Source organism: Perissodus microlepis, chromosome 7 (genome assembly GCF_051167445.1).
Source record: "Perissodus microlepis isolate ML-2025 ecotype Zambia chromosome 7, ASM5116744v1, whole genome shotgun sequence".
In the NCBI taxonomy this organism is placed as follows: Eukaryota; Metazoa; Chordata; class Actinopteri; order Cichliformes; family Cichlidae; genus Perissodus; species Perissodus microlepis.
Genome location: NC_140467.1, coordinates 56624315 through 56636505, shown reverse-complemented (window position 1 = coordinate 56636505; position 12191 = coordinate 56624315). Strand labels below are relative to the sequence as shown.

At 40.7% G+C, this 12191-nt stretch overlaps 1 protein-coding gene across 1 annotated transcript; it reads right to left on the bottom strand.

Annotated features, from left to right (window-relative positions):
• Window positions 1–397: 397 nt before the first annotated feature.
• skp2 (S-phase kinase-associated protein 2, E3 ubiquitin protein ligase) lies at window positions 398–5590 on the bottom strand. Its single transcript, XM_084936181.1, has 10 exons — window positions 5464–5590; window positions 4659–4897; window positions 4459–4570; window positions 3868–4011; window positions 3529–3663; window positions 3095–3193; window positions 2877–3004; window positions 2551–2602; window positions 2281–2388; window positions 398–1841 (listed from the first exon to the last, which is right to left on the bottom strand). Exons 1-10 carry the CDS (start codon window positions 5475–5477, stop codon window positions 1622–1624), a joined length of 1251 nt encoding a protein of 416 aa, XP_084792307.1. The 5' UTR covers window positions 5478–5590; the 3' UTR covers window positions 398–1621.
• Window positions 5591–12191: the final 6601 nt, after the last annotated feature.

Sequence of the window (12191 nt, the reverse complement as noted above, 5' to 3'; positions counted from 1 at the left end):
TGACAGTGGGAAAGGAAAACTCCCTTTTAACAGGAAGAATCCTTTGACACTGTTTGGGGAGAGGCAGCAATTTGCTGAAACTGGTTGGGCTGAGGGGAAAGAAAACCGAACCAAAGAGCAGAGTGGTTCGTAAGCACAGAGAGAGGGAAAGAAGAAATACTCAGTGCATCATGGGAAACAGCCGAGGCCTATTTGTTACTCATCCGAGTAACTTCTTCAGTCTCAGCTGAGTGCAGGTTTCCCCAACCTTATAAACTGCACATGTACTGTTGTATGTGTTGTAAATGTACCATTTATATGGTTGGGGAAACCTGCAGTCAGTTGAGACTGAAGAAGTTACTCGGATGAGTGAGAAAACATTTCTCACATTGAAAACACGATCCAGATGAACAGAATGAACCTTTTGGGATCTCCAATAGGTGTTTTATGATTTTTCAGGGTTTTCAATTTATTCACATCTCTTCACTCCTGTCGGTTCATACAAGTAGCAATCAAATTCAAGTTTAGTACAAGAAATCTAAAATATCTGCTTACTTCTTCACTGTCAAAATACTTTTAAGCCTTAAAACTGGACAATGTATAACAACTCATTTCTCTACAGGAAAAGCAATACTTTTTAAAACTTAAATCAAACTTAACATTTGAACATCAATCGCATCTTTATTGATCTAATAATCCACTGATGCTACAGAGGCAAGCATTACATAAACATGTGGCACAAACTGTACATTTCCTTATCTTAAGTTTCCTTAAGTTAAATAAATCCCACAGAAAAATTCAATAGCTTTTAGTTTAAAGTGGTTTATGAGAAAGGACTCGGAGGTGAAAATAAGTCATTCACATGTTCCTCTAGAGTTAAAGCTGACACGAGGGCAAACACAGCCACTCTATTGAGCTACTTTGATTACTGCAAGCAACACAGATTATATGGAAGACCATAAAAGGTAGTCTCTTTAGCAACAATGTGTTGAGACAGATCCACACATATCAGTTGTCATTAAAACTGGTTCAATTAATAAAATCAAATGTTCTCTCATTCTTACAGCTGACACACACAAAACACTTTTACTGTTAAATGTCGACAGCTGGAGGTAAGGATGCAACTGATAAATGTTGGATTACAAGTTAAAATTATTTGGACGATAGTCAATATTTGACTTTTCTAAAATAGAAGAGTTTTAAAATCATTAAGCTTATCAAAAGATCTGTGATCATTTAGGCAGCACAGTAAATGCCTCATTAGCATACCTTCATTATGCATTTACTGATTTCCAGATATTAGTGAGCAAAACTAATAAGAGTATTTAGCCAATTAAATCACTTTACCCCCTTGTAAACCATGCTTAATACATTTTTTAAATGAATTAACACATTATTAGAACCTAAAACAATGTAACGTTTCACTTCACAACCCTGACATTTCTTCACAAGCTTGCGTGCTCTGCATTTAAGATCACACAAATGTGCAAGCAAGGCTAGAAAGCATATTCTTTAGCAGCAAACACTGAAACATTGTTCCATTACTGCACACCAGGTCAGACCTGAATGCATTGGAATTTTGCAGGACAAAACTCTCTGCGTTACAAACTAACTGGACTAAAGAAATAAGGAGCCATGGTTGTTACAGTCCAAACCGCAGTCGACACTTCTTGTTCCACATGGTGCGGTCGCTGGTGGATCCAACAAACCTGCTGGCCGGTGTGGGCCGGGCGATGCTTGAAAAAGGTCTGGAGTTGATGCTCACATGAGGCATCTCCCTCTTCAGAGAGGGCAGCTGGCTATCTTGCACCAGCCCAAACACATCCAGCTGGCTCAGCACAGGGAACATTATACCCACGTCACTGCAATCACACCAGCTAAAGTATTAATCGTGATTTTCAGCTATTCAAATATGATTCTGTATTCTTTTTAGAAAACTATAAATGAAATTTAACAGATTTTCCCCGTTTAGGCCCCAAATAAAATCTAGACCAGCATTTAGTTTTCAGTATTCACTCATGCAAACAAGTCCCAAATATAGAGCTCGAGGTTAGAGCAGAGTTTATCAAACTGTAAATGAACACCACACCTAGCACTAGTTACCAAACAGACTAGTGCTGTAATCATCATCCGTTTACTTTACTAGTACCTCAGACAGTGCGTTTCCATCTGAATAACAATCAAACAAATATCTATATACCTGTGGCAAAAAAAATAAAAAATAAGCTAGAAGATCCAATCAGATGGGACACACTAACTAGCAGTGACATGGATGGAGGTGGGAGGCAGACAAAAACTTACGTGAGAGCAGCAAGGTGAATGTGATAACAGCGGCTCAGGGACAGATGCAGCAGGTGCTTGAGTTGTTTGAGGACAGGTAAGCAGTCAGCTGTCAGCAGAGCGCTATCACTGCGACACAGAAACAGGTTTTAAGCTGCAGTCATCTGTGGCCACAGTAAAGACATTTTTCCAACCATGACAATTTAATTTGCAATAGCAAATAAAACGAGACAACTTAAAGAAAAACCCCACAGTTAAATACCAAACATAGAACAACGACTAAACTTTTACCTCAAATCTAGAGTTTTAATCTGGGGGCATTTTTCCACCAGCACCTTCACATCTAAAAATGAGAAATAACACAGACACACGTCAGAATGATGCAACTCAAACAATCTTTAAGATATAGGTCTATATCTAGATCGATCTATATATAGTTTTCACAAACTACAGTAATTTCACTTCAGCAGTATGCACCCTCAGTGTTACCCTTCAAGCTGTCAAGTGAATCAAATTACTGTATCATTATGCAGTTTGTTCTGTGTTACATCATTAAGGACAAACCAGCTGTGTTTGTTAGTGTTGAAATCAGTGACTTGAAGATCTCCACCACTCACCATTTAGGGTGAGGCTCTCTCTGTAACCGCTGAGGTTGAGATGTGCAACACTAGAACTCAGATTATCAACGACGCTCTTTATGTGATTATTATCAAAGGTGCACCATGATAAGTTCAGCTGTTGTATACTGAAACACAAAATAATTGCATTAGTAAATCTGAGGCAGAGGAGAAATTGAAACTGTGGTTACAAAGTAAATAAGGACTGAGCAGCTGACCGGGAACAGGATTTAAGCATCCTAGCGAGCACAGGAGCAGAGAAGGCAGAGCAGCCGCTGAGGTTGAGCTCCTGTAGGCGGGTGTTCTTTGCCAGACAGCTGAGTAAAAGAGATTAACAAATACACCCAAACATGAGCTCCAAACACACAGTACAGATTTAAGGCTCAAACACATTCAGAAAATGCATTTACTGAGAGGAATTTAGTGTTTTGCCAGTTTACAATCGACAGTTACAGCACGACTTTTCCATCTCTGATGAGGCTCTACTACAAACAGCATCACTGACTTTTCAGACAAAGGCATGTTTCCCTCAGAATCTGAAGTCAGGAAAAGCTCAGACATATTTTTTATTAAGAGAAAAGCAGCTGCAAAGACACTGGGAATCAGTGACATCCCTGCTGCACTAATCAGTAGCAAATGGTTCAAATCTCACCTGATGATGGTGTCAGAGAGCTGCAGACCCTCCAGGCTCAGACATTCTAGCAGTCTGCAGCGACAGATGATGTCTTCCAGAGCCAACGTTGGTATGATTGAGCTTGACAGATCCATCTGAACCACCTGCAAAGAGCTGTATAATGGAAAAGAAAGAAAAGAGCATTTTTCTACTTAATAAGTGCCACAGAACTTAATACTTAGAGCTTTTTGGTGTGAAGGAAAATTAAATAGTTAGACATTAGATAGTTTTCATTAGATTTTTGCAGGCAAGGAAAACTCAGAGTAAGTCTTCCACTGAAGAAGAAAATCAGGACACACCACGATATATGTGACTAACCCTCTGCCTGTTAAGTGCAACTCTTCCACAAAGGAGCGAGGGCAGCGCAGTCTGCGGATGCCAGTCCTCAGCACCTGCTGCAGAGCCAGAGCCGTGTGGGTCATCCCCTCTAGATCCACACTGTGCCACAGAGACTCGTCAAACCTGTGATGAATGCACAAGCAAAGAGGTGTCATGGAGGCAAACCCCTACAGCAGCCTGCAGTAAATAACCTGCACACAGCAACCCGTTCTGTTAAATGTGAATGTGGGTTTCATTGTGTGTGTCATTGAGAATATCAAGCAGCACAAACTCGTTTGTCTACCAGTTTCTCAGAATTTAATACTTTCGAATGTGATGGTGTGCAAGTAGCTGTGACAGCTGTTTAATGGATGAACTAGGAGGAAGGAGGAATCCACAGGGCCACAGATTTCCATATTTTTGAATACTGTGATAAGTGTCACGAGTTTAAACACACAGATGTGAGAAAGAACCAGAGGCGTGGTTTGAAGTATGCAAACTCAATCTTTAGGATCCGCCCTGCACTTAAAAAAACATTTTAATCGGGAAGAAGCAGGGCCAGAAATTTTGTTAATGATCATTATGACTCACGCCAAACGTTGCCAGCGCTTGCAAACTATAGATATTCTGACGAGGTCCTGCAGGGGAAGGCAGAAGAAAATCCTAAGAACAACCTCGTCTGGTAGTTGATCCCATGAAATGTCTGCAGAGGGAAGGAGAAAGGGAAAAAAGTTAAGTTGATCACAGGTGAAAGTCCTCATCTTAAACATCAGAAAACCATCTGCTCCTACTTGGTGAGGAGTCTTTCCTCCTTGATCTCCTGCTAAGAACAAATTGATTGCTGTCATTCTCCTTCCCCTTGCTGAAGAGCCGCTGTTGCTTGCGCGGTGGTGTGAACTGCAGGATGAAATCTGTTGGGGTGCACTCAGTGTCCAGGCCCTCGCTAAGAATGCCTCTGGACTTGCTTTTCCTGGGCTGAGTCAGCATGGAGTCCTGCAGACTAAGGCAGGGACGATCCTGCAGTGGGACACTGTTGGAAGCAGAGGTTAATCAGAGATGTGGGCATCGTTAAACAAGGCTTCATCATTACACAGACACCCCACAGAAAGGCTACTTAGCGGCCTAGCTTCCTCTAAAGAACCCCTCCATGCCCGCCATATTGATGTAGCTACCAGCGGAGTGACCGCGCAAACTGACTGCAAAACCAAACGACAGACACCGTCTCCTGTCTTTCAGTACACAGACACATGCAGGTGGTCCAGGACGTCCACTCCTGCCCTGCGGTTAGCTTACACTGTGTACCCCGGGAAGAAAAGAGCCGCTGACAGGCGTGGAGGGAAAGCGCGCTATCGGTACAGTTTTACACTAACTACGCTGACTGTCTACTGAACACACAATTTCGCATAAAAACCGCCTTGTTCACACCGCTTTAGAAATGAAAAGCACAGTTTTGAGTCGGGACAGTTAAACAGCACCAAGCTAGCCTTGGGATGGCGGCTCGTTTTCACATGTGCAACACATCTGAGAGATAACTTATGCACCGCTATACCTCAAATATGTTTAGTAACAGAAAGTAAGAACCACTGAGGACGATACCTGTCGCCTGGCATTTCCTTTAACTCGAATCAAATACGATCCTACACGAAAAGTGCAAGACTATTTGGATCGCAGCCCTCCAACCGAGACTTTAAATTCGCCGCCAACACCGGGGCGCCCTCTTATAGTTACGTCACGGACGTGCCTGCACGTAGATCGTGATACGTCATACGCATTAGTGATTTCGCCAGGTGGCAGTTTTTTGAGTTATGTTATGTTATGTTATGTGCCATATTGTTGGCTTTAGAACGGGTGGTAGACAGATTTTCAGAAGTAATAATAGTGATTCATTGTCAGCATTGTTAAGCATTGAAAAATCGTAGATTTTGTGTGTGAAAAAGCAAAAATATAGTAATAATGTGGACTCCCGCTCATATAGGTATTGTGGGTAATGAAAGAGCAGATAGGTTGGCCAAAGAAGCTTGTTATTTGAGAAATACTGGACTCATCAAGAGGATCTAAAGATATGGAAGTGATGTAGCAGTAAAATCCAGGAGATGGAAGTAGTGCAACATCGTTGGATGCAAGCTGCCGTTAAAAATGAAAGAAGAAGAAAAATTCTATTTTTAGGCAGTAGGTATTAGGTCCCGATTATTAGCAGGTCTTTTTCCTTAGTCGTACTTTGATAAAACAGGGAAGCACTTGTGTTACCAATTGGGTCAAAAGACGTATGAAGTAAGATTAGGGATGTGTGCGACTAGACGACTAATTGCGCTATTGTCACTAGTTGGTACCAAACTTACTAGTTGTTGTGTCCTAAATGTTATGCAGCCATTTGCCACCAGACGGTTGTTGAGAAACACCATATATAAGTTAATATAGCCCTGATCTTTTTGCTGACCCTATTAGAATGAGACGGCAGATACAAATGGCAGAAAATAGCTTTTTCCTAAAGGTGAATGGGCTTTCCCTTAGTGCCAGGGTGTGGGGTTCAGAATAGAGCCACTATTCTTCCACACCAATCATCAGTGTCCAACCTAACAACCCTCAGGTCAGTGGCCCAGCGTTTTACTGCCCATGTGTGTTTTATTTTATTTTATTTTTGCTTGTAAAAGAGCTTTTATTGTTATAATTTAAATATTAATGCAATTTATATTATTTCACTTTCAATCTGAAAAATTTTATGAAAGCCTTGAAATTAATATGGTCTAGTGTCTTGATGCATGCTCAATCATCCAGATAAGTAAATCTCCAGAAGTTGATTCTGTTCATCTGGACGTAGGGTTAACTTAGTCTGATACTATGTTTAAATTGATCACAGCTTGATCATGGCTGACAGCAGCTGTCCGATTTTACATGGAAGCAAACAGGGGTGATAGTAAAGAGGGGCATGATGTACACTAGACCATGTTTCCAAAAGTTGATTATCTTCATCTGGATGTAGCGTTTTCAGTGGGAGAAACGTTTGGTCACTCATCCAAGTGACTTCTTCACAGGGCTCGCAAAATCGCTAGCCCGACGTCCCGGGGCTAGCGATTTTTACAGTCGGGCTACCAAAATCTGTCTCTGCCCTGCCCGTAGGGCTATCATAGGAAAATATATTTCAATGCTTTTGCATTCTTTCGGAAATGTAGCTGGGTAATTATGTCATTGGCATCGGTGAGCCACTGTCAATATGTGACATATTGAAATCGTGTTTGAATTTGCGCTTGTTTTTTGCTTTCACTTTGCAATCGCGGGAACTGTGTATAGAGAGCGACAGCACTGATTGGTGAGTGATGATAATTTGCGCACCAATTCCTCTGACATCGTCTTATCAATCGTTAGCTTACTATGCAAACATGACAAGTGAAATCTCCCGCAGCAAGCTTAAACATGTGAGAGGTTGATCGCGCAGAGAATCGCTGAGCGTTATGTGAGTGCGTGTGTAAAAGCAGCAGGATATATATTTTAGTTCTGCTGAGCCAAATAAGACAGGTCAGGGTGAAGAAGTGACAGCCAAAGAAAAGCTTACCACAAAACGGAAAGGTTATGACAAATCAGACTATAAGGCAAAAAGAAAGTGCAGCTTTATGGTTTCATGGACAAAAGAATTTCTGTGGCTGCGATATGATGAGCTATATAACCAGGGCTGCACATAAGTGGTCCGCAGGTGCGCATTCGCTGTCAAAATAAAAAACGCGCACAAGATAAGAAGTTGCAACGCGTGTTTGCGTACATAAGATTTTCTGGAGGACAGACAATTGTTTAGAACTGTTAAAGATGTCGAAGAAGCAAACTCCTTTAAGCAATTACTTTGGTTTTCCTCCACATCTAAAGAAATGTCAGAAGGAGTCCGAACCACAAAAGAAGCGCGTATTCTCGGAAAAGTGTTTGCAGGAGGTGAGCTGGCTTCAAAAAAAATGATGAACGCACAGAGGTGTGGTGCAGAATGTGCCGTGAAAATCCCACTCTAGCGGACAAAAACAGTGCCTTTTATATGGACGCAAACGCGCGTTGCAACTTCTTATCTGGTGCGCGTCTTTTATTTTGACAGCGAATGCGCACATGCGGACCACTTATGTGCACCCGTGTAAATAACATAATGTTCTGCCGGGTGTGTTGTTGCTTTTCCCTCGATTTCTGAGTCGACAAGCGCCTTTGTTACTGGGACCAGTCATTTTAAGAAAGGCCCCCATTAGAACCCATGAGAAATGCAAGAAATGCATTATTGCTCAGTCTGCAATATCTTTCCCAGAACAAACACCAATTGCAAATAACATACTAAAAATAAACCTGAAAATCTGTTTAGAACAGCGTACTATGTTGCAAAGAGTGAACTACCACTGGCAAAATTTAGCAGTCTTTGCAAACTTCAAAAAGCAAATGGCCTCGATCTTGGTTCCACTTGCCTCTTTCCCGTGACTTCAGTGGAAATTTCAAATTCAGGATCTGACACAGACTGATTCATGTCCTACACAGTTCTTACAAGTTCATAGAAATTTCTGTTCAATTAGAACCAAGTATTTGAGTTGATGATTGTAATTTTTATACAATGTTGTAATTTGTGTTTAAACAATTTTTTGATTAATGTTTTGTTTCCGTTACAATATTATACTTTAATGTATAATATTGTAACGGAAACAAAACATCAATCAAAAAATTGCTCTCTTTTTTATTCGGGCTACTTAAATTTATTTTGGGCTACCAAAAACTGAAGAGTCCCTGCCCGAAGGGCTACCAGGGATTTTGAAATTTTGCGAGCCCTGCTTCAGTCTCAGCTGACTGCAGGTTTCCCCAATCTTATAAACAGTACATTTGCATAATGACTGAAACCAGCCCACTGAAGGAACAATGGGCTGGGATAATAGTTCATCTGCATATTTTAATACAACTTTTTGAGACTTACTGGAGATTTCTCTCTGTGTAAAACAGATGTTGGTTGGTGGAGCAGCTATACAAAGTTTGCTTTTCTTTATGTCAGAGTTTTGTTGATCAGGTGCGTAGATGAAGGACTCCAGCAGCTTTTTCCCAGTAAAGCTCTACCTGAGCTCACCACGATGTGTAAACTGACTCCGGCTCCGCATTAAACTGTGCCAGCGTCATCAATACTGCTGCTGTTGTGTTATCAGTGTTTCTGTTCAAAACTGGGGGCTGTGTGGGCTTAATGTTGTCACAGTTTTTATTCACACACTATTTAGGAGCAGTATAACAGAGCCGTGCATTAAACGGAGCATTGAGGCAAAGGATTTGTGTCGAGAAGTTTTTATAATCGAATTATTCGAAATATTCAATGAATCATTGCGGCCAGTGCAAACAAAAATCACCATCCCTCTGAGTGCTGAATTCACACAAATAAATCCAAATTTAAATTTAAATTTTGGGCTGAGATGCATTGCAGCAGTATGCGTGCGCCTTCCTGTGGCTGTTCTCCTGATGAGACCATGCATGTGTCACGTTTCCACATCCTCCAGGTTGCAATCTGCCCTCTATCTATCTCCCCTTTTTCTATCTCTTTCTCTCGGTTATCTCTGTAAATGAGTGCATATATGGCTGGAACTAACCACTGTTTTTCAGGAGTAAGCATGGTCCAGAGAGCTCCCAGGAGGTGCACCTGTTCTCTAACCTGCAATCAGTGATATTACCTAAGCCCAGTCTTCTACACCACCTGTTCCCAGATTTTTGATCTACAACAGTGGTATTGCTGCTCAGGCAATTTATGATTCAGCAATTTAATTTACTTGCTTGTTTGTTTTCTTTTAATGGCCAGATGATCAGTGCTTACCTGCTTACCGCTCATTCTTTGTAGTGAATCCTGTTTGGTGTGCCAGCTAGAAGTCCATCCTGAATGTCTGCCTAATCTACTCTCTCACACGCTCTTCAGAAATATTTTGGATTTTCTCTAAACCATACAGGCTCAAATATATACACACGTCTCCCACTAATCCCCTTCTTTCGGCTTCTCCCTTTAGGGGTCGCTGCAACATGTCATTTGCCTCCATTTCAGTGTGTTCCACACACACATTTCAACCTATTTAAAGTTATTTATCCATCTAACAGTGTCTCAGAGGCTGTCTGTGATTTTGAGTATGGATATATAAGTATGGGAAGCACAAATATTTATAGTTTGGAAAAAATGATGTAATTCCACCTCAGGTCATATGTGCGTAAGCTGCTATTTATAACTCCTGACCTTTCTCCCTCGTTCTCACACATACACGCAGTTGTGCACAAAGGTAACAGTCCCAGACCCTGACAATGACTAACAGGAGGGACAAGGTGTGTCAGATTTTCAAAATAAAACTTTCTTATTGGAAGATTAGTATGCTTTAAAAATGTGAAATGTTCAAAATAAAAGCCCTCAGTTACAAAAAAACAAATCTCTGTGTGATTTTTTTTAATACAAGATAAGTATGTTTTTAAAATAATGTAATTTTGTAGCCCTAAGTCACAGCAGACAATACATTGGATGAAGTTTGAGCAGCAGCAACTATCCCTAACTATTATGCAACAAATTACATAGTCTTGTGAGCATGGTTCCACACTCTGCGAGTGGAACATATCTTTGTTTGGTTAATAATTTTGATGCATACTTAACAATATTCCAACCTGACAGGTTTTTCTAAGTAGTTGTTTCTCGCCAAAACCTTGTCCTGATTCAGAAAGTAACATCCAACTGCAGCAACTTTCTTCATATAATGAAATTCCTGAAGCTAGAATAGTGGTTCCATTTCAATTGTCTTCACATGTGCTCCCCACACATAGCATTTTAATTTAAATTATCACTGTTATCTAAGTGATACAATTGTATAACTATATTTGCATATTCCCTCAGATTGATATCTTTCTATGTGTTTGATCCCTGTCAGAAGACAGAGTCAGAAGTTGCAGGTAAAGAGCAGATGTCTAGCTAAACAAATTAAGACACATGTAGCAGATCTGAGTTGTCAAGATCTGCTGCAGCAGATGGTGTGGAGTGGAGAGTGAGAACACAAATGCAGACAATGGAAGCAGGGAGTAGCTTTAACAAACGACAAGCTGCTTATTCAGGCTGATTGACAAACACAAAATAAGAAATCCAACTAAACACTTGGGACATAGCGACACATAGGTAGGTTAACAGACGCTCCAACAAAGGAAGACAGAAAAATACGCTGAGGGGTGACAAGGGGAGTGGAAACACATGGGACCCAAGCAGGAACAAATTAGTTGTAACGAGACAAGGGAAACAAAACTGGACATAATGCATATGAGACAAGGATTAACAAAATAAAACAGGAGGTTTCACAAACTTGACACCAGGATGGGGATAAGCAAACACAGGAACACACGAGAGGCTGAGGAGACAAGGATGAAACACAAAGAGAGGAACATAGGAAAAGGTAAGGGAGACGAAACACAGAGTCAGACAGGGACACAGAAGGAGATCCATAACATAGAGACAAAATACTAAGGACATGATAGAAAGGGAAATGCTAAACAACCTAAAATAAACCATAATCCGTCGAGATTAAACATAATCAAAGCCAGAAACAAAGAAAACTAAACTAGGAAACATAATCAAGATCAAAACAACAATAAACAAACACAGAACAGAACTATGACAGTTTAGACTTGGGCCTAAAAATATATTCATCTGTGTTATAAAAACATCTTGCACAGACTTGCTAACCCTAAAGGCAAGGGGTTTTTTAAGCTAAAAATGAGAACAGCACATTTATCATTCTACTTACAAGAGATTTATGGGAGGTGAAAAAATGGCTGGATTTCATTTGTCTCTTTAGTCATTAATCATAATATGCATTAAAATGCTCAAGGCAAGATGTAAATATATGATATAGAAATTACTGTGATGCAATTTTTCCTTCTACTTTTTTTTTTTTTTTGGCTGCTGCCTTTAAGGGTCACCACAGCGGGTCATCTGCCTCAAAATTACCGTGTCTCTATAATCCTCCCTCTTCACATCAGCCCTCTGCATGTCCTCCTTCACTACATCTATGAATCTTCTCTGTGATTTTCCTATTTTACTCCTTCATGCCTGCTAACAGTATATCCATTGTCCCTGCTCGGGATGCCCAAACCACCCCAGCCTTGCCTCTCTGACCTTGTCTCCTAAATGCTGAGCTGAGATGTACTCAATTCTTTTCTGTCAGTTCTCATCAGTCACCATCAAAATCTTAGCATTTTCAACTTTCCAACTCCAGTTCCGCTTCCTGGTCACTGCCATCGTCCAAACCATATGCCATAACAGGTCTTACTATCATCTTGGAAATCTTCCCTTTCACTCTTGCTGCTATCCTCCTGTCAAA

Coding starts and splice junctions, on each gene's coding strand:
- skp2 (XM_084936181.1), bottom strand. Junction 3,194..3,528: donor CTCTCTGACACCATCATCAG/GTGAGATTTGAA, acceptor TCTTTTACTCAG/CTGTCTGGCAAAGAACACCC. Junction 2,603..2,876: donor AGAGAGCCTCACCCTAAATG/GTGAGTGGTGGA, acceptor TCTCATTTTTAG/ATGTGAAGGTGCTGGTGGAA.